A 22,633-nucleotide genomic window follows, 5' to 3' on the forward strand; every position below is an offset into this window, starting at 1 on the left:
CCACGTACAAGTGGTGGTGCAGCCCTCTCCCACAAGCACTGCTCTTCAAGCTTCCTTCCGGTGGGGAAACAAATAATAAAATAATGTGCCTAAACTGCTTGAGGCCTTTTAGCGATGTAGCCTGCTTTAAAATGGCTTGGCAGCAAAAGCAAGGGGACTTACGGGTCACGCCTTTCCCTTCGTACCGGAGGCGCTGCCTGGAGCTTTTCCCCGGTCCCTGGCGGCGTTCCCCGAGCTCACGGGTCCCGCGGCCGCGGGCGGGCGAGCTCCAGCCCGGGCTTGCCCGGCGGGGCAGGGCGGTGCCGCGGCTCGGTGAAAGCCCTCGCTGGCGCCGGCAGCCGTGCCCTTCGCGGCTCCTGATCGCACATTCCGCCGCGCTGCTGGCGCCGCCCCTCACCTCCTGCCCCGGGCGGGCACCGGCGCGCCTCGCTCTCCCGCCCGCGGCCAGCCGCGAAAGGGACCGCGAAGGGAGCCGCCGCCCCGGGCAGCTGCCGGGAAAGGGATCGGGACTGCAGTTCCTGTCAGAGGTACCGGAGGTGGGGCTGAAATGGAGAGGGAACGAAGGAAGGCTCGCTGTCCGGAGCCCGGAGCCTAACTCCCGCGCGCTTTTTGTCTGGCTGCTCCCGGCTGCCCGCGCGGCCTCCGGGATCCTCCTCCCACGTGGGCTGCGGGCTGAGCCTGAGGCGTTTGCGGGCGCTCTCGGCATTGCACTGAGATTACACCCTTGGGGCACTGCTCCAGTCAGTAAAACTTTGAAGAGAAGGTAATTTTACAGTCTTTATCCTACTTACGATTTTCCTGCTCTGAGGGGAAATCAGAAAGCATACATCAGAGATGAAGATTCATTACTTTTTTTTCTGTGTCGATGCCCTTCTGGATCCCGCTGTGGATGTGCGGGTGAGCCGCGCCATGCCTGGGCAACGAGCAGATCCAGCACTGATTGTGCTTCCAGCTGCTCTAAAAAAACACTGAAGACCCAGCAGCCAGAAGGCAATGAAGCACCTTCTTACCTATTAAACCTTCCACGGGTAGAACAGAACTGCCTAGGCTACGTGGAAGAAGTTGGTGTAGGGGAAGGTTGATTAGTCTCTATTAAACCTCAGTGGGTTAGTTGCTAATGCAGGGCCTATTTAGACTGAGCATTGAGTGCTGTTACATTGTAACTGGCATTTAAGGAGGCTTTTAAGGGTTTTTCTCTGCCAAATGTCAAATACAACCTATAAATACAAATACAAGCAAGTTACAACTGGGAGTGGGTGGCTATTCCACAGCTTCAGCTTGAGTGTCAGCCCTGTAACAGAGGAACACCTCCCTGCTGCAGCCAGAGAACAAGAAACTCTTGGACTGCAGATAAAGGAATATGCATGAATCACTGTGCTGTCTCCATTAATAGTTGTAATAAGTAGGGACTCTTCCAAGTTGCAACAGAAAGAAGCAAAGATGTGAATGTGGAAGATATTTAAAAGAAAAGGAAATTCAGACCTTGAGGTCATCTAGTGCAGCTTTTTGCTCAGAGCAGGGCTAACTTCAATTATAGACTGGGTTGTTTGAAGCTTCTGCCAAATCTGGTCTTTTTTATAGTCTTGTGTTTAGAGAAGGAAGTAAATTTCAAATTTATTTAAAACCTTTAATTATTAAAAGGTAATTCAGGGCTTCCAAGCAGCCATTGGGTAAATTTTTAGTAGAAGGATTGCTGTATTGAAGGTTCAAGTGTTACTAGTGTTTGCTTTCTGCTTTCAGGCAGAAAGACTATTGGTTCCAGCGACATGGAGAATGATGTCAGCTTTAAGTTCCATCAGCAGCTTTTCCATATTAGTGAAAATCTGGTAACTGAAGATGTAGCAGCTTTAAAATTTCTCTGTACTGACTTGCTCCACGTCAGTAAACTAGAAGGTGTGAAGTCAGCAGCAGACATCTTCAAGCTTCTTATGGCTCAAGAATATCTGAATGCAGAGGACACTTTCCTACTAGCTGAACTCTTATACAGAATTAAATGTCACTCTTTGCTCAAGAAACTTGGTTACACCAAGGAAAAAGTACAAGAACATCTGCATGAGAAGGGAAGAATATCTCCATACAGGTAAGCTTGCAGTGGAATTCTCTTCCCTCCATTATGGCTATCTATGCCATACTGTTTTCCATTTTTAAATTCTTAGATCGCCTTTGGCTTTTATACCATCTTCTGTTCCGCTTTTATCTCACTGCATCTCTGTTACAGGCAGATGCTGTATGAATTGTCAGAGAACATCACCAGTGAGATGTTGAAGGAAATCATATTCCTCCTGCAAAACCGTCTTCCAAAGCGATGGATAATTCTTGTACGTGAGCCAAATGTGTGTATGGTGGGAAAGGAAGAAGGAAAGCGGGAAATGGGGGGAAAAGTGTGAGAAGTTTGGCAGAATAGAGCATAATATGCAACTAGGCTGGCTGCATTCCTAGGGATAGCAAGAAGGAAGATGTTGACAGGCAGGAGTAGAAGAATTTGGTCCTTCGTGCCCAGGTCAGTCACTGACAGTTCACTGTCTAGCATCAGATGATAAAAAAGAGACAAATCAAATCTTTGCCCTGCTTGAGCCATACGCAAGGGAGATTCATGTCCATATGTCATTGGTACGATTTCACAGCAATGAAGCCTTCTTGAAGCCACGAGTCATTAATATGGTTTGGGTGAATCTGTTTAAACAAGACCATACCAAATAAAAACACAACCACTTTTTTCCATGAAGCAGTATTTCTGCTTTAATGGTAATGTAAAATTGTCTGGTCCTCATTGGTAGGGAGCAAAACAGATAATAATGTGATTGTTTGAGACAGGGCTGAGAGGCAAGTTTTGATTTCTAAGAACAATAATTACATTTTACTCTCTCCTTTTGGCCATCAGTCTGCTTTGGATTTGCTGACCTTATTGGAGAAGCAGGGCCTTTTAACTAAAGACAATGTAAAGATACTGGAGGATGTCTTTAGGATTGTTTCACCAGATCTCCTGGAGACAATAGACTGCTACAAAAAGGCAAAAGGTGAGAAATTCTTAGTCTAGGAGTAGGTTTGCTAAAATGCAGGAAGCACTAGATGGGTCTGGGCAACTGAACTTAAAGTCTTATATGTGTATTGCTGGAACAGGAGTTAGAGTGGCATAAATGTGGGGTAACAATTCCTAGCTTGTGTTGCCTAGCTGAGTCCCTAAATACAGGGATATGCTGGAATATCTGAGGCCACACAGAGCAACCCAGCACGTACAGAACAGGCTGGGAAACTGAAAATCTACTTATAGTTGTATCCCACTTCTCCATTTCCCCATTAATAGTATTGAGATGATGATGCCTGTCCTGTAAAAGGCAGTTGCCTGCTAATAGGCTGGCAAGACAAGCTGTGTGTGCACGTGTGATACATGGGCTATGACCATACAGATGATTTCTGTTTTTATATTTTAAAAAATGAAATTTGTCAGTGTTCAGGAGAAAAAAGATAAAAATAAAAAATGATAACTCCAGTAGTAAGAATTCAGATTCTTCTTAAATACAGGTAATTTGTAAGATGATTTCCAGATTAAAAATTCATTTGAATGTCTTGAGTAGAATCTATCCTTGTACTATGGGTATCTTTATTTTGCAATGTTGGTACAAAGAGAAGCCTTGCCTTTGTCACAAAAATTAATATAAAAAAAATAAGCAGAAAATCTTCAGAATAGATCCATTGAACATGACCATGCCATCTTGTATAGAGGAATTATTCCTTTCAGTGAAACAGTATTTAAAATACAAAAAGTGATGTATTGTAGCTAAAGTCTTTTTTGCTGCATTCACAAATACTGGATTTATCTTCACAAATATCTATGCTGGGTTTTTTTTCTAGATAACAAGGCAGCTAATTTTACACAAGGCTTCCCTGAACTAAACCTGGAGCTGCGTGGAGAATTCAGCAACGTAGAAAATGAATCCAAGGTTTGAGACAATCATAAGTCCTTTTGGAATACCTGGGGGTGTGAGGTTTTCATCTTCTCTTGAATGACATTTATCATGGAAAGACTTGTGAGTTATCTGTGAGTCTCATAAAGTTTCTTGACTTGACTGATAAATTGGAATGTTTCAAAGAGTACTTTAACCTCAGAGGCCAGAAATGTAGCAGTATTGAAAGGTATGTTGTAGGCAAAATGGGCATAATACCTCTGAAGTCATTCACATATCAGTGCATGTGCTTATCTTCCTGATAAAGGCAAAACATTTTGCATTTGTCTAAGTTGTACATTTTGGAGATGGCAGTAGGATGTGCAATACACTGGGAAAAATAGAGTTTCACAGCTCCCACTTCTTGAATCTGGCTTAGAAAAAGCCTCAGGGCATCTGAAAATTAAGGGGTAGCATGCAAAGCCATTTTAAGAAGGATAAAAAGGAGGTAAGAGTTTCTGGTGAGCAGAGGTCTTAGTACATGAGAAAAGACCTCTTCTGTGAGATCCCTTCTTAGAGGCCTTTTGTGCACTCTCTAACCATAGCAGTGGTTGATTCTCCTTCTGGCCTTTTCTTTGCAATGACCATGGATATTGAAGGAACAAGTTGCTCCATTTGTTTATAGCTATTTAATTTCTTGAAGTTCTGCAAAATCTTTTCATCACCTGATGTTCAGACTGCTGCAAAGCTATTGAAGGAACTTGGAGTGCTGCCTTCATTTTGTCCTACTAAAATGCACAAAAGGAGGCATGTATTGCTCTCTAGTGACCAGGATGGGACTCCAGTGGATGGAGTTTTTTATTTCAACCCAAGGTTTGACATAAATACATGGTACTTGAAGTTTTGGTACTTTCCAGCTTTAAGAACACTCCTTTTTTAACAGTGGGAGGTAATTTTAAATCTTGACCAAAAAGCTTGTAGTGTGGTAGGTTTATGCACTTCTGAGATTTCTGTTCTGCTTGAATCCTTTCCCAGTGGATCAGTATGAATCACATACTCCAGATATTCATTACTGTTCTCAAAAAAACCCAACTCAGATGTCTAACGTGCTATAGTTTGACTGTGATCCCTCTGCCATGATGCTAAAATATTGCTTTGATGTTGGAAAGAGTTGGGGTCTTCTGTCCCCATCAGCAACTCAGATTGCAGAGTCTGGCTGCTGAATCCTGCCTTTTGCATACAGAACCCAGACACTACACCCTTCTTCCACAGTTTGATAGGATGGTGACAGTGTGCTTGGGGTTTCACTGGTGTGTTTTCACATGAGGAGGCACCACTGAGTTCACTGATGTTCAAAAATAACCCACAGTCTTGGGTGCCTCTAACTCCTGGATGCCAATTTTGAGACACGTTAAGGAAGTAAGAGTGAGTTGAATAAATTCATTGAAACTGTAAGTTTTTTTCTTCTCACTTCTACAGACTATGACAAGCTACAAAATGGATGGGCCACACAGAGGATTTTGTCTCATTATTAATAATGTTGACTTCAATAGTTGTCAGAGGAAGGGTTCTTGCAAAGATGCTGGTAAGTTACTGAAGGGAGATTTTTGGAGGATTAGTCTCTCTGTTTTCCCCAGGTGAGTTGATTTTGTGGTATTGCCCTGTATTTTATTGTCTATGGTTAATTAATATTCTAAAAGAGTAAAATGTTTGGTATTTGTTAAATTATGTCATTTGTGTATCCTGAGGGAGGAGAGGTTAAAGGATGTAAAAGAGGTTAAAGGTTAAACCACAGGGTTTTTCAGTCGTATTATTCTTGAATTATTTTTTAACTTATCTTTTATCTACAGCTATAGTAAAGAACTGAAACTAAACTAAATTAAATTATCATTCTGCCTAATATAATGCAAAAATTCATAATCAAGCAACTCTGCATACTTCTTACTTTGTTCTGTTTTCTCTATTTATCTCTAATGAATGGAAGTCTTAATAGTCAAAACTGCAACTGCAGAATGGTTTTGAAAGATCTTATCTCAAACAGGAAGGACAGATTCTTTGGGTTTTCAAGTGTCATTTGTGTGCTCACTTACAATGACAATGTATGCACTATTTTCTGAAGCTTGTCTAGAAAAATCCAGGAACTCTTGGCTGATGCCATCTTTTTTATTCCGGTTAACCTTTAGTTGGTACTAAAATGAGGATGAATCTGCAGAAATGTCAGGGTGTAAAGTGTTCTCCTGCCCAGATTACTTTGCATGGTAACTTCATAAAATGTTGTTCTCTTGCCTCAAATTTTCCTTTTATCTTTCCTTTATTTACAGACGAACTGGAGAGAGTATTCACGTGGCTTGGTCTAGATGTGAAGATTTACACAAATCTGACATCTGGCGATATTATAAATCTCATGGAAACTTGGCAGAATGTGCAAGATCACAAAGACAGGAACTGTTTTATATGTTGTATTCTATCTCATGGAAGTTCAGGAGCAATCTACGGGACAGATCACAAACTTGTGTCAATCCGCGTGCTTATGTCCCACTTCACTGCCAAACGATGTCCCCAGCTGGCTGCAAAACCCAAACTCTTCTTTATCCAAGCATGCCAGGGGAACAATGTACAGCGTCCTGTCTTTGTTGATACTGATGGACCAATTCCTGACTCATCTGCCGTGCAAGAGAGAACTTCTTCTTCTGAAAGTATTCCTGAAGAGGCTGATTTCCTCCTAGGCTTGGCCACAGTTGACGGATGTGTTGCTTTCCGGCACATTGAGGAGGGTGCTTGGTATATTCAGTCCCTCTGCAGCAAGCTACAGTTGTTGGTACCAAGGTAGTACTTGGCTTAGTGCTCTGGTTACATATTTCTTGTCTAAAGGTAGTTCATCTAGGAACACCCACCTAAGTGGGTTCTAAGGTGGATGGAATTAGTTGAAGTGATGATTTTGCACTGATAAATGTACATGAACTCTGATAGTACCATGTTATCTGTAGAATGTGAGGATTATTGTGAAAAAACACTCAAAACCTCACATCTATAATCTTTAAGACAGCACAGTTTATTAAATGATAGGTAAAAATATTTTATTCCACTATTTTTCTTTATTGGTTGAATTAAGCAAGACAGAGCAAGAAAAGGTCTTTTGTTTTTAATATTACTCAAATTAGGACAAAAGAGAAATTTGGAGAAAAGTATATGTTTTTAGTGTTTTAAATGCTCATACTCTATCTTCTAGCTGTTCAGGGAGATGTTAAGTGGACTGCCATTTGCTCACTAATAACTATTTTATTTTTTTTCCCTCTCCTTCTGGCTGTAGGGGTGAAGATATTTTGTCAATTCTTACACAAGTTAATGAAGATGTGGCCAGACGCGTTAGCCCTTCAGGGACAAAGAAGCAAATGCCCCAGCCAGCATATACCTTGAGAAAAAAAATTATATTCCCAATACCTACGGACCTTCCTCCTTCAGAGCAACGTTGAGGCTTTTAAAACACATCATTTTACCATCTTACTTAAATGCATTTTTAAGAGTTAGTCAAAATCCTGAGGATTTGTTTGCTTTAATGCAAGGTCTCATATTTTTTTTTGTCAAACAAACCGTGAAACTGAAGGAGACACAGTTAAAACAATCCATGTACCAGCTATTTACATCATCTATATATTCAGAGTTGTCAGTGTTGCAAGAACCACACTTCTGTCATGTTAAACATTTTTGTATGTGCACAGGATGCAGATACAAAAGATTTTTCCTGGTAGCATAGGGATTGCATGTCAGCTGTCATATTTAAACCATGATTGTTAATGGTCTGGTTTAGACTCATCATGTTTTATTTTGCAGGCTACCAATTTTAAATACTGTTTCTAAATCCACTAGCTGTGTTCATAGAGAGAAAAAAGTGGGAATGAAGAGACAAAACCTGAAGTAGGAAGTGGAAAAGGATTTCTTCAATCTCTAATGAAAATTACATTTAACTTAATAAAGAACCAGTTACCAACTGAAATCAGCAATTTCTTCCACAGCACAGACAGATACCCTCAAATGGGTAACATAAACTTCATGTACAATGAAATTTTCCAAAAGGCAATTAAGCCAAAATGCTGCCTTTGAAGATTTGAATGCTGTGAAATTCAGCAGTTTAACTTTGTTAAGCATTAAATTATTTTATTATCTTTTGTTGGTTTAGGATCTACGATGCAGCCAGTTTGAGAAGGCTCCTATAGACTAAGCTGCTAAGAATTTTTTTCAGTTAACTAAATAATGCCATGTTGTTTTGTTATGAACACTTAACTATGCATGCCTGTGTCTTTCCTGTTTGTTACTACATTAAATTCATACTTTTCAAGAGCTTGGTGAGATACAAATTTTGTATTGGGTAAGGGTTTATCCTTGTTTCTGACTGATTCCTGCACTTTGTTGAGCTGCATGAATCAGTGAGGTTTTAACTGGTTCAGGGTTTAAGCTGAAGTGAAACCTTATCAAAACACTCATTGTTACATATGATTAGCAAGACCTTAAGGTGAAGACAGGAAGAGTACTGTCTAGTGCTATTGGGTGCAATTTCTAGCTTGCACTATTTTTAGGAGTGGAGTTTTGCATCATACAGAGGATTGAAATGCAGCCAGTGTTCCAAAACATGATGGTCCCTTTATGATATTGTCATTTTTGTGCAGGAGCTGTGTATCCCACCCTGTGGCAGTGCAAGGGACAATCACTACAGTTGCTGAGCAGGCAAGAGTCACAGCAGTTTTTCTTCCTCAAGATCACCCTTTCTAGGGAGATGAATTTTTGGCAGGCTGTACAAGAAAAAGATTGGGTCATTGAGACAGTTCTGGAGGAAGCCAGAGTGCAGGAGAGCCGAGGGAAATGAGGGAAACTAATTTAAAAAAAGGGCAGAAACATTTCCAGGAAGGGCGAGAGATCAAAAGTGAAACTAATAGTGCCAAAAGGGGTGGACCCTTCAGATTGCTGATCGAGCGGAGAAGCCATTATTTGACACAGAGCATATCACGGCACAGTGGCTCTTTCAGACTGCAACTGAAGTCTTGGTTCAGGTAAGCCACAGAAGAAATGGAGGGAAAGACATGCTGAGACTTGGAATGACATGGAGACAAACATTTTGGTTCTGAAAATGAAAGAGTGCTCGTGGTGTTCCTCTGTGCTGTTCCCAGCCTTTGGGTGATGGCGCAATTCCTGCAGTGCAGTAAGGTTTTCTGATCTGGTACTGGAGTGTGCCTTTTGGAAGGGATTTGTACAACTCATTCTATCAAAGGGTATGGTATAATTTTGAGTTTGTAAAGACAGGTTGAAATCCATGAATGACTGCTTTCATTGCAAAATTTTTACAAATTTCAGCACTCCTAACTCTCTTTGTAATGCTGCCTTGAGGGTCTGCTGAGAGTCTGGTAGCCATTCTGAGTGCTGTTTCATTTCCTGCTTCATGGAAGATTCCAGCGACTTGCAAGCCTTCATTGAAGGCTGAGTTATTTACTTCAAGGAGAGTGAAGATGTAAGAAGTTAATTAGGTTCAAGTTCTCCTTTAAATGGAGCAGTATATTACATAAATAATTTCAGAATAATATTTAGCTGTTGATTTCCCTGCATTTACTGAGTGCTACTACTGAATTTGGTGCTAGTAGTTGGGTTTTTTCTTCATTTAAAAATATCTTCCTGTAAATAAACTGGGGATGGTTGGAGAGAGACTTTGGAGAAAGGGTATAAGTCATGGCAGAATGGTGACACAGCAGGCAGTGGGAGTGAGATATTTTGAATGAAAATATGTAGATTCAGCCATCTCTCACTGTCCTAATCAGGATTTGTGTATGAGCAGAAGTGCTGAGCTGTGCTCTGTGCAAGAACGCTCTAGGAATGCTGCTTAGTTGTTGTCATAAAACAAAAGCAAAACTTGACTACTTCATGGCTTGTTTACCATTTTTTTCTCACAACTTCTGTAATAATCAGTTCTCTGGAAATGGAAATGTGAAGTAGCTGAAGTAGGGATCTCCTGCTTTTTTAGCATTTTATTCCATTGTAATGTAGTTCTTGGAAGTCATGTGACAATACCTTGTGAAAAAGGCAGACTTTTCCTGGAACTTTAAAGACTGGCTGTCTCACTTTCTTCAGAGTTGTCCTCCCATGTAAGTGATTTTAAATTACTACTACCATTAATATTAATTTTACTTTTATCAGTTGTGTCTTTAAGTTAGCAAACTGGGGGAAAAAGACAGTGGCAGTTAAATATTGTTTTACTTGCACCTTGTAATTACAGATAGGCTTAAATGTAACATATAGGTGGCATGTCTCTTCTAACTGCAATAATTTGATGGGTTTTACAGCCTTTGTGAAATAAAATGAAAATTCCCTTTACAAGAAAGATTTTCTTTCATAAGCAGTATCTCTTGTATCTTGAATGAAATGCATGATTTATATGAGAAAGAAGATAACTTCATCGCTACCTACCAAGAAATTATTATTCTTTCCTGTGTGGATATAGAAATACGAAGTCAGGTAATCACTGAATTGTGAGGTTAAGCACATTCAGATATTACTGGTTTATATGGCCTGAATGATATGGATTATTGGCATTTTAAATGTTTGGTTTGAGTGGATTTAAAGAAAACAGTATTTTGGGGCATAACAGAAATCATATGGGCCGTGTCACAACATGTTTTACTATTTTATCAGTTCACTTGAAATACAAAAATTTCAGATTCAGCTATACATTCACTCTTGCTAACTCACACAATGCTGACCCAAGGGCATGCCATAAAAAGCTCCTTTGCTGTAGAGGAGAGCAGAATGCAATTGTCTGCTAATTATTATTGCCAGTCAGTCAACTGAGCTACCTTGGAGTATTGTTATTGAAACATTTGCAGTAGCAGAAGTAAAATGGATTGCAGTACTTCAGTGGCATAAGAGTAGGAAGTTCTCTTTTGTCATTGTTGACTTTTCTGTCTCGCACTGCCAGTGTCTCTGTAAGACAAGAGATCTCTTCTGAGTGCATTTATATAGTTTCTCTTCAGAAATCCCCAGGTGTCGTACACCTAAGGCAGAGAAAGTAAAGCGGCAAATGGGTCTCTTACTAGAAGGAAGCGGAGACAGGCCTTTAAGTGCCAGCTATAGGCTGATTTGTCTCAAATCAGCCTGAGCATTGCTACAGGAGAGGTGTGATCAGGGGAGAGGGCCCTGAAGCAGTGGTGCAGAGCTGTGCTATGCTGAGTCAACGCCTTGCTCCACCCTGAGACTCGCACTCTGTCCCCAGCCCAGCTCACTTCCTGGGGAAAGGATGGCTGTGCACACCTGAACAAATGCACACATCTAATTTAGATAATGGATATGCACCAGGTTAACTACAGCAGAACATAGATTGGGCAGATTGGGCACACACCCTGAAGTAGTTTTGGTTTGTCAATCTGAGTTTCTTGGGGTTTGTTCATTTTTAAATGGGATTTCACAGAGATGTTTTTACCTCTCTTAATAGGGTGTCAGCATTCAAAACTATCCAGCTGATTGGTTCTGTCAGGTCCAAAGGAAGCTGCCAAGGTCCTTACAGGGAATCACTTTGGTAGCTCATGGATCTTTTCCTTAGCTAAAATCCAAACTACATTAAAACATGGCACACCCCCTCTGCCCTTTATACCCTGTCTATTCTCTCTCCATCTCCAGATTATCCATGTGTGTTGGGGGTTGAGTGTGTTTCTGTTACTGTGTCAATTGAAAGAATTTTTCCCATTATCATGCCAATGGAGCTGGCCGGGCTACACCCAGGGTCCCTGATGGGTCCAGACAAAGGGGTGGGTGGGAACGGCCCCCGGAGGGGCCTCTGGGGCTTCCGGGAGGGCACTCGGGTTTCCAGCGAGCTCGGAGGAGGACGCCTGGGATCGTTCAGCCACGCGGCTGAGCACAGCAGAGCCAGACCCTCTGCGATCACCTGCCCTGCATCTGCCCCGTTCCAGCCTCCTGCCTCTGCGGACACAGCTGATCCCCCGGACACACACGGTGAGCGAGGAGCCGCCGCCCTCGGTGAGGGTGAGCCTGTTCCCGCCCGGGACCGGCGTGGCCGCTGCCGCCTCTCCCCCCCCTCCTTCCTGCCTCCATTTCCCGCTTGCCTTTTTGGCAGATCCGGGCTCTGGACTAAGCACAGAGACAGCGTGCTTGCAAATAAAGGGACTGACACCGAGTTATCTATTTCGTTCTGTTAGCAATTTTAACTGTTATTGTTTTCTGTTTGTATAGTTAGATATATTAGTAAAAGAGCTGTTATTCCCACCCCCCTTATCTCTGCCTCAGAGTCTTTGATTCAAACAATCATAATACTTGGGGGAGGGGAGTGGAACCAAAGTCTCTATTCCAAAAAGGGAAACTTCTGCCCCTACTGGCAGACACCTGTCCTTTCAAACCAGGACAATGTGGCAGCATGAACACAGGATCTAAGGACTGGGGATATTCTTTGCTTTCTTCTCTTTCTTGGCTTGCACAGCTATATTATTTTACCCCATATTCCATTTTGAAGCTTGTTGTGGGAGGGAGGAGCTTGTGAAGATTTTTGTGGCTTGTGAGCCAGCACCTTTTGAGGAGTTTGTTGTGGGACTTGTGAAGCATACTGTGCAAAATTAAGGGCTTGCTAGCCTCTGCTCTTGTGGAAATGTATAGTATAAATTTAAGGGCATGTTAGCCAGTACCTTTTGAGTTTAAATATTGGGCTGTCTGTCACTGCTAAGAAGATGGTATGATCAAACAATGAGAGCTCCTGACTCATATCCAGTGTCTTCGTTCAGCCTGACAAGAATTTATAACAGACACCAACATGCCCATGGGGTGTCACATCAGTGGAGGCAAGTCCCATAAGTATCAGGGGGAGATAGCTGGAAGGCTTGGAATTTTCTAACTTCTTCTTGTGCTCAAAAGTTGAATCCATAAGCCAAGTTTAATATTTCTAAGCTGATGGAGAAAAGTGGAGGAGAAGGGAGGTGGTATTCCATGTTCAGTGAAACAGAGATAGTTTGATAAGAATTCTTCTGGCCTTTTTAAAAGGGTTGACAGGATCTATATTTGCTTTTAATATTACAAATTAATTGACAACTGGGAACTGAGTTTTACTTGATGCAGATAAACCAAAAAAGGAAGACGTGCTTTGGATTTGCTGACCAGAAGCAGTATAAAAAGAAAGGAGAAGCCAGATATTTTAGAGTAGCTATACTCATGTGGACTATTAGTCTTGTTATGGTATAAAATTTGTCAGTCTCATTTATTACATAGTCTGTATTTCAGACTAGCAAATGGCTGCTTCTCCCAAATGGTATCAAACTTCAAAAAACCCAAACTTGAACAAAAACAGCAGCAGCCTGCCAGGATTGTACATCCTGTACATTGGTGCTTCCCACTGTCTAGACACACCATAGGAAGCAGGAATGATCTATGACTTTCTCTGCTAATGTCATTTAGTACAGGGGTCTTAATATCCTTTGTTAAGTCCAGAGAACTGAAAGAGCCTAAGCATCAAAGCTATGAAAGCAAGACAGCCTCTCTCTAGTGAAATACTTCTGATTGCATGTATTTATTTTGGGCTATTCTACATGATGTGGTACCCCTTATATGTATCATGTTGTTGCACTAGTCTTACTGACAAATTAAATCAACTGCTGTTTGTGTTTAGGTCCAAATCTTGATGTGAAATGAGTACAGAATTCCGCAAACTGCTTTTTGAAGCTTCTGAGGCTTTGGTCACAGATGAACTGGCAGCTCTTAAATTCCTCAGCCTGGACCATGTCCCCAGGAGGAAGCTGGAAGCCATCCAGGACCCCAAGGCCTTCTTTGAAACACTGCAGGAGAAAGACCTGATCGGGCCAGGGAACCTGTTCTTCCTGAAGGAGCTGTTGTACCGGATCAATCGGATCGACCTCCTGACTGCCCACCTGGGCTCCAGCCGGGAGGAGATGGAGAGAGAGCTGCAGCTCCCGGGCAGGGCACAGCTGTCAGCGTACAGGTAAACACAGGAGCATGCAGAATGAAACAGTTCAGTATCAACTGTCTTTTCTGTCTGCACTCTGTGAATATCCCACCATAACTGTATTTATTACACATGAATTTCTGCCATTGTGAGTTTTACATTTTGCAGTTCAAATGTTTAATTGTGGTGCTTACTTCTTACAGCTTTCTTGAAGATCTCTCTATTCTTTATTGTCAGGCAACTGCTGTATGGAATTGCAGAGGACTTGATTCCAGGAGACGTCAGAAGTGTGAAGTTCCTGCTCCAAAAACAATTACCAAAGAACAAGCTCCAGGAAAATGCTGTATGAAAAGTGGTCTTGAGAAATTTTTTGAAAGGCTAGTTCAGAGTCCTCTAGTTCTTGTAAGAAGGGAGGAAAAATAAAGCAGTCCACTCTCAGGCAAATTTGGTTCGAAAGAATTGTGATGTTAGCTAATAGCTGCTGTGTGAAAGAATGGATCCTTATTTTTTGCATTATATCTTTGCCTTTTTTGCTCTCCTGATTTTATTTTCTCTCCATCTCCTTAATCTTGTATTCTTGCAAAACCCATCATGCTCTTCCTTTAATCTTTGCTTGGCATTGATAAAACAAATGTCTTTGTAAGACATATTCTATACCTAAGAAGAGTGGTTTGCTAAAGGAAAAACAATGGAGACAAAAAAGCAAGTACTAATGTGAGTTCAATCATGAATTTTTGTATGTCAATGGGTAAATTTTCTTCTTAATGTAATTTGGAGTAACAACATATTGTTAACCTTCCCCCAAAAGTATTCAGAGGTTGGGTGAGCTACTTTAATATTTGTAATGAGCTGTGTTATAAAAATTCTTGGTATTATTAAGAACCTCCCTTAAAAGTCCTATTTGTATTGTGGCACATAGAGGAAAATTAGCAGATTTACCTTCAACTTGGTGGACAACTGAGCTTTAATAAACAAAATTTGTGCTGAACAGCTTTTCTGTAATAGAAAAGGCAAAATGGCATAGCTAAAGGACTTAGCAGCACTTCATCAGAACACATAGGCACAACAGGATGTTATATTGTCCTCATCAGTGCTTTGTACTACTGAAACAAAGCAGGATAGCCTAGTTATAGGCAATTTCTAATTATCCTGCATTAACCTTAGTGATGATGTGTTTATTCAATTGCATTGCATCTTGACCCTTTCTTTAATGAGGTGTGGAGGAAAAAGTAATAGGTCTTTGGCTAGTCTGGGAATGAGGATGTTGTCTTCTGCCATGTTGCAGAGATGCCTGACACTGTGGTTGTCAAAGGCCACTGGATGAGCTTGGGTTATGTGTTTTTGTTTTACCAGTCAATGCTGCAGGTCTTTCTGGAAATGGAAATAAATGGGTTAATTAAAGAAGATAACCTGACAATGCTGAAAGATATATTACAGAGAGTTAGACCTGACCTAAAGAAAAAAATTGATGCCTATGAAGAAAAAAGAAAAGGTAAATCTATTTAATCTGCTGTTCAAGAACAGAGCTGGGGTTTTTTGTGAGTTTTATGGCACCATTCTTGGCAGCTTAGAAGCCTAGCAATAAAAGAGAGACCCTATGGTATCCTAGGATAGGCAGAACAACTCTGGAGAACTCTGATTTCTGAAGTTGTCTGCTACTTCATTATGCCATCATGGATTCCTGTATCTATCCTTGAATTATGTTCTGTACCGTGTAAATGGTCTTCTTCTGTCTTCTCTTTGCCTTAAATGCAATTTATGTGTTCAGAAAAAAAAGTGTGGTGCTGGTTTTGGATCAGCCTAACTTCCAAATCACTGCAAGAGACAAAAAGTGGCAGGTGACTTGGGGAAACTTGTGGTGGGAGATAGTGTTCACTATCTTCTGTTATCCAGGCCCTTTGCTCTTTGTCCAAGGAAAGTCCCTGAAAAGCAGTCATTTGGCTAAAGTGTAGCTTTCTGCAACCAGATGGGAAAGTTCAAGGACTTCAGTATATGTCGGCTGTTGCAGCTGAGATGTTCATTTGGGAAACAGGATGTCTCAGTCAATAACAACTTCCTTCTGAATGTTTCAGGACATGAGTTTTCTCAGATACATTTAAACAGTCCATGCAGTACCCTGCAGAGCTACCAACTGGTTTTCCCTGCAGGTCTTTGTGCTGCTGTCCTCTGCTGGTGTCTTTAAAACAATAGAAGATAATTGCCAAGGGAGACTAGTGCAAGCAAGTCCTGTGTCAGGAGAATGGCTTTCTAGTAGTATTGTTATTATTTTGTCCTCTTGATAAGTAGAAAAAAAGCATGTTGTGTAGAGCTTGTTGCCTTGACAACTAAATTTCATTTAAACACGTTTTTGTAACTTGTAAAATGAGCACTGTGATTTTGTTTCCTTGGTTAGAGGCAGGGATTTGATGATTTCTTCACTTTTTTTCAGAAAGTTGTATTCAAATAAGTGTTCTGAGGAGATCTTTCATTATGCTGGTATTTTGCATCCTTGCATCCACTAACACAGTAAAGTTCTCTGGAGAAGAGACAGTAGCCTCAGAAGTAAATGGACCAGCATTTTGTACTATTGTACAAAAATGGGTCTCCTCTTTCACTTATATATCCCACAGTGGAGATGCTGGTGAATGACTTCCCTGGGACAACTACTCACATTCAACCTTTCATTATTTGTATCTTTACCAGTAGAAAGAGGAGCAGAGAAGTAATGGAGCACAGCCCTGCATGGCTTCTCTAATAACCAGCAGTCTGTGAAACTGGAGCTGTGCTTGGCCCAGTCCTACAAAATACTGGTGTCTCACTGGTGTGAAAACCACCTCCACCTCACTCCTTGTTCTGGCCTTTTGAGTGTTGAAATATGCACAGTGGAAGATTTATCCTTTTAGTTCCAAAATGTTTGTTTATCTTCTGTTTCTTAGAAAATTATTCTACGGAAGAAGTCCGTTATCCTGTGTCTGTGTCTGCACATCCAGAGGAACAAGGAGCAGAGGGGGAGGCAGCAAAACAGGTGAGAAATACTTCAAGATTACCTTCAAAGTATTTATCCATCTCCTGGGAGACAGAGCATAAAATCATTACACTGAGCAGGTAGAGCAGCCAAGATGGAGGGCTTCTGGTTCTATATGTAAGCCTTGGGAAAATTCCTATTTTCCAAACAAGATCAGGCTGTCTTTGTGAGGACCTGGTTGTCAGCAAGACAAACTGTAAGCAAGAAATGAACAAACAGTTGAGTGAAGAAAACCAGTCTTAATGATGATGGAGACTGGGACATTAAAGTCCTGGCCAGGATATTCCTGGACAGATGTGAAGGGAATAGCAGAACCCTCAGCCTCACTGGAGTTGCACAAGGATCATCAGAGGAAATGGTGGGGTGCAAGATCTTTTCCTAGGCACATGCAAATTTGTGCTTCTGGATCCTTTTTCCCATGTCAAAATCATATCCTGACTGAAGAGAGAGAGGAGGAGGGGTTCAGGGAGACAATGCAGATTCCTCTCCTCTGTACCTAAACTGTATCCTTAGGCTTTTCCTTTCTTGTTTCTTGGCCTTTGTGATTTTTTTTTTCTTTTTTTCTTTTTTTTTTTTGTGCTTAGATAATTATGAACCTGCAATCTGTGTATGGTGTATTTCCCTTTTGAATGCTTGGCTCTGCTTTACTACCTGCTTTTTTTTTGTTTGTTTGTTTCTGCAGCATGGGAAAATATATAAGATGAAAAATAATCCCCATGGTTACTGTTTAATTCTTAACAACCACGAATTTAAAAATCCACTTCAAAATAGAGAGGGAACATTGCAAGATGGAGGTAAGTACGTTTTAAATCCAATTGGTTTGGGTTTTTTTCTCTGATAGTTGTCTGAAACAATCATCTAATCTTTCCTGTGAATAAGAATCATGTCCATGGTACTCCTTGGCCTCCAGAGACTGAAGTGGCAGCCAATGTACCAATTGGAAATATGCCACTTCCAACATTTAGCTATAGCTTAAAGAAGGATCTACTTTTTGTTCAATGAAAAAGGCACTGTCTTTATTGGCTATATGTACAACTAGTGAAAAATTGATTTTTATTATTTTTAGTTCTTCGCTATCATAGAAAAATATTTTCAGTCAATGCTCAAATAAATGCTCTGTAACTTTCTTTAAAGCCTGTCTTCCTGCAAGTCACTTTAAAATAAACAAGAATAAAAAAGTAAAATCAGATTCCTTAAAGGACATGTCACAGATATTTTAACTCTATCCAGCCCATTTACAGGCTGCTTTCTTCCCAGCTACTTCCTCTCTGCCTGCACAACAATAAGGCTACCATTTCCTGAGAAGTCTTCACAGCATTTGTGGGCAGGTTACTCTGACTTCCTTCTTGCTGCATCAAACATTCTCACAGAATGAGGGACCTACATAATTTAGGAGTGGCAGAATTTGTCATTCTAAAGAGGTGGCACTTCTTTAACTTTCTGGTATTGTTCTTAGGCATCTGAGACTAGTATGCAATGCTTAGTTAAAGCTTGCTTTAACACAGTAAATGTCCCTAATTTGTACCAATACAACATAGAATCTGAAACCTGTTTTTGTTTTAGATAGCATGATACTTGACCCAGTTGTGTTTAAAAAAAATAAAATTAGGCAAATTAGGCATTTGGGTTTTTCTAATAGGATTTGGCAGGTTAACAGCCAGTCAGATGATTTTACTGGTGGGATCTGAACACTTCTGCTAATATCTGATCTACCACATAGACACTAATGTTTCAGCATCTTCCTTGTCACTGTGTATGTTTAACAAGTTCCTTCTGATTTTTTCCCCAGAGGCTGTGAAGAGGGTTTTTAAGTGGCTTCAGTTTGAGACAGTTGAGAAAATGAATCTAGAAGGACAAAAAATACTTGAGACAGTTAAAGAATACAGCAAAAAAGATCATAGAAATATGGACTGTTTTGTTTGCTTCATTTTCTCCCATGGTGAAAAATACCAAATAAAAGGTGTTGATGATGAGTGCATAAATATTGAAGACTTAGTCTCCTACTTCACTGGAACTAAGTGTCCTTCTCTTGCTGGCAAACCCAAGGTGTTTATCATCCAGGCTTGCCAAGGCTCTGGACATCATCCATCTGTTACAGTAGAAGCAGACTCTTCTGGATACTTTGAGGTGGATGCTAGTCCTTTGACTTCCATTCCTGATAAGGCTGATTTTCTAATTGGCATGTCTACAGTGGAGGACTACCCATCCTTCCGCCATTGTGAGACTGGCAGTGTTTACATTCAATCCCTCTGTAGGAAGATGGAGTTGCTTTGCCCACAGTAAGTACTATTTATAATTCTTGTACATTTGGGGTATTGCAGATGTGCATACTTAAGCAAGCTGTGCTGAAACACAGTGGTTTGCATCTGTGCAATTAATGCTTTTCACGTGCAGACAGTGGAGAACAATATTGATTTTGAAACTGGGCACTATTAGTCTTCTACAGATGAGCCAAAGTATAAGTGACTTCCCCTGGTTTTCCTGTGACAAAACCAGGGTTGTAATGCTGCAACATTACACACAAACAAGTGTGTGTATGTGTTTTTTAACATTTTTTAACTGATGAATTATTTTTCTTCCAGTGATGCCTGATTGGAGGTGAATTTGTTGAGTCATTACACAGACAAAACCCCCCAGTGTTTTGTAGGCATACTTTTCATTGTTGTCTCCCACCCATCCCCTCATAAACTTCATTTAGAAAATAGAATTTCCTTTCAGATATCATTTTCTCATGGCCTCCAGAAGAAGACATGGAGAATATATAGTTTGTTTCATCTTGGTGACCTTGTCTGGATGTAACCAAAGCAATGTTACATGAAGGTTGCTTTTATATCCCCCAAACACACTGAATTCTGTGGTTATTCAATGGAATGTAAAATTTCAGTGAGGAAAATGTGCAATAGGGTGAGGAAAATATAAGCCTTCCCTGGGATACCACTGATGGGGCAAACACATAGCACCTTCTTGGCCCAGCTGCCAGTACCACGTGTTACAATGTAACTTCTCTTCATTTTTGTTCAAGGGGCGTGGATCTCACAGCCATCCTGACAGAAGTGAACAATGAAGTAGCAGGAAGAGAATTAGAAGGACATAAGCAGATGCCAAAGATAACATCAACACTACTGAAGCGACTGATCTTTGAAGTTCCACAAAGAAAACCAGACAAATAAGAAACTCTCTGTTAGGAATGACACCTGGAATGGGCTTGGACATGAAAGAAAATTTACATAAGAAATTATTTGGATCTATGGAGTAGCCCCAGCTTTTTAAGGAGGCATGGTTCCTAAATTTTCCAACTTCTGTATTGAATCAGTCTTCTGACACCTGGATATGTAGCAGTTGGGTAAGGGTGTGGAAAACTACAGATAATTTTTGTCCTGCAGAAGAAGTAGAGTATGTTCAGTCTGGGTTTCAAGTAAGAAAGGACTTTCAAGTAATACTGTAAAAGTTATTTGAAATGTCAAGAAAGCCCCATTTGTGTCTGAGTTGTTTTAAGTCCCTAAAATCTGAAAAAAAAGGAACAGATTCAGAATGCCAGATGCATTCCTAGGCAGCATGTGTAAGGTTGTAGCTGTCTTGATTATGATTGTTTATGACAATGATTATGTTAGTTTGGTTCTTTTCTTCTAAGTATTTGGTTCTGTTGAAGACAACAATTTACTTGAATAAGCAGCCCAACTCTAAGGGCTTTTCAATAATAAGAGTTCTCACTTTGTTATTTCTCAGAGCTCTCAGGGCACAGTGTGTCATGAATTACTCTAGAATACTGTAAGTAAGCTGTGTAATCGTGTTTCTGTTATAATAAATTCTCTTTGTTTTTATATCACCTTGGTTTACGGTGTGCTCCTCTCTTGGATGAGCTTTGGGGGACAGTCAGCATGACTAACACTTTTATGCCAGCAGAAGTCATTTAGCTCTTGTTGGAGTGTTTGGCAGCCACCCTGAGGGGCAGCAGCTGGAGAGATGGTAGGAAAGAATAAGTTCAGGACTGTCATGATAATGGCAGCTGATGTCAGTAGAGCCACTCAGTAACTGCTTCCTCTGTGAGAAACCTGCTGGAAGGTGGCAGCTCTAGAAGTGAACTTGTAAACCTATAGCATTTCTGTTTCTCATATTTCTGTGTCAGAGTTCAACACATTCAGACCAACTTATTTCAGATATTCTACATGAGGAGGAATTAAAATAAATTTTAATCAAATTTCATTATTTGGTATCTTTGGGGCTACAGAGGATTTTGATTTGGTAGGGTAAGACAGCTACATAGGTGTGCTATGTGTCCGGACCTTGGACTTTCCCAGTCATGGTGGAACATGGCAGGAAGCCAGCTCAAGCCCATTGCTCTTTTCAAAGTTTAAATGTTTTATCAGTTGTCCAGGTTTTATACTTTTATATTGGGTTTGGGTGAGCCACATATTCACACCCTTCCTGGTGGCCTGGCTTGCTCAGGAAGACATTATTCCTTGTTAATTGTCTTGGGGTACCTGATGATTCACAGGTGCAAATGTCTTCTCTAAAACTAAGGTCACCCTCCAATCTCCCTGGTGTTGAGGTGAATTTGACTTTCTTTATTATCTGTTCTTCCCCGAGATGGTGTGGTTTTTGCCCTTCTTCTCTGAGCTGTCCTCCACTGGAGGGAAGGCTATAGAGGATGCTGATCAGTCACACCTGTAATTTAAATTAATTTGGTATTTTGTTCTGCCTATTAAAATCCAGCCAACTCCATAGTTTACCATCACTTGTGGATGAAGACCTACTCGGAGGAAGAGAAAACCCCATAAAAATCCTTCAAAGAACTGCAGAAAACAGCCATACTGTGAATTTATATGTAGGTCATGCAGCAATCAGGGAAGGAGAAAACACAGTCTGAGTTTTGTGGTTCTGAGCAAAGTGCACCTGGTAGGTTTTTGCTCGGATTTGTGTCCCTCCCACAGAGCTGAGCAATAAGAAGGAAGCTGGTTCTGCAATTTCCTGACTCTTTTTTACCCTGTAGTACAAGCTAGAGAAGGGTGAGGGGCAATCACTTTTTCTCTCTGAAGGCCCTCAGCTTTGTTTTTCACTTTACCTTTTCTTTCCTCCCAGCTCATGGCTGGGAGGCCAATCCAGTCAAAAGCCTGGCCCTTAATTCTGTTTTGTTTTCAGACAGCAGAAGCACTATTACCAGAAAGTGGAGCCAGAAGTCTGGTAGGAAAGAAAAGCTGGTGAGTTGAAGTCCTGCAGACTTAAACTGAAAGCAGGCAAGATCAGAGTGGTGCTATTTGAAAAGCAAAACAGTTATGAGAGCTGGGGAGGACTGTTAGCTGAAGAAGATAAAATGCTGTCCAGGGGCATGAGTCCTTGCCCAGTCATTTACATTTTGCTACCTATTCTTTCAGTTTACCAGCAGTTTTCCAGAGAGCTCTTTATGCCTACCTCCTGTATGAAGTTTGTCATTAACCCAAATGGTTTTAGCATGACTTGAAAATGTGCTGCTCTTGCAATAGGTTGGTGGCATGTGTGAGAAGCCAGCCTGTGTTCAGCTGGCTGCCAGCTTCCCCCATTGCATGGACCGTGGTAAGATTCCCACCACCTGTGTATTCCCACCATCTGTGTGAGGGTTCCTTCAGTTTCCAAAGTGGTGCAAATTCAAGTGCTGATGAGTTTGGATTGATTGAGTTGCTAGCTGTGATCTCTAAGAACTGCAGAAAATCTGAAGACCAGGGAGAGGGGAAACATATATACACCATTAAAGAGATTAAGTTGTGCAGCAGGAGTCCAGTGCTACATTTTTCTCTGGAGGTGTTCAGTGTCCAGCCTTTTTATTCTAAC

The 22,633-nt window shown here is 40.9% G+C and overlaps 2 protein-coding genes across 5 annotated transcripts; both read left to right on the top strand.

Annotated features, from left to right (window-relative positions):
* Positions 1-308: 308 nt before the first annotated feature.
* On the top strand, positions 309-8,222 carry CASP10 (caspase 10). 3 transcript variants are annotated; one of them, XM_079311520.1, is made up of 8 exons: positions 309-527; positions 1,741-2,080; positions 2,219-2,318; positions 2,882-3,017; positions 3,853-3,941; positions 5,364-5,469; positions 6,206-6,710; positions 7,195-8,222. In XM_079311520.1, the coding sequence occupies exons 2-8, from the start codon at positions 1,767-1,769 to the stop codon at positions 7,355-7,357; spliced, it is 1,413 nt and encodes a 470-aa protein (XP_079167646.1). In that variant the 5' UTR covers positions 309-527; positions 1,741-1,766; the 3' UTR covers positions 7,358-8,222. The 3 variants fall into 3 exon arrangements, with proteins under 3 accessions (XP_079167646.1, XP_079167645.1, XP_079167647.1); XM_079311519.1 differs by having other exon boundaries at positions 396-527; positions 1,745-2,080; XM_079311521.1 differs by having other exon boundaries at positions 396-520; positions 1,745-2,080.
* Positions 8,223-8,497: 275 nt separating this feature from the next.
* On the top strand, positions 8,498-20,654 carry CASP8 (caspase 8). 2 transcript variants are annotated; one of them, XM_079311507.1, is made up of 8 exons: positions 8,498-8,929; positions 13,633-13,860; positions 14,062-14,167; positions 15,178-15,316; positions 16,740-16,828; positions 17,511-17,622; positions 18,618-19,107; positions 19,851-20,654. In XM_079311507.1, exons 1-8 carry the CDS (start codon positions 8,742-8,744, stop codon positions 19,996-19,998), a joined length of 1,500 nt encoding a protein of 499 aa, XP_079167633.1. In that variant the 5' UTR covers positions 8,498-8,741; the 3' UTR covers positions 19,999-20,654. The 2 variants fall into 2 exon arrangements, with proteins under 2 accessions (XP_079167633.1, XP_079167634.1); XM_079311508.1 differs by having other exon boundaries at positions 8,833-8,929; positions 13,531-13,860.
* The last annotated feature ends 1,979 nt before the right edge of the window (positions 20,655-22,633 follow it).

Source organism: Erithacus rubecula (assembly GCF_903797595.1).
Source record: "Erithacus rubecula genome assembly, chromosome: 8".
In the NCBI taxonomy this organism is placed as follows: domain Eukaryota; kingdom Metazoa; phylum Chordata; class Aves; order Passeriformes; family Muscicapidae; genus Erithacus; species Erithacus rubecula.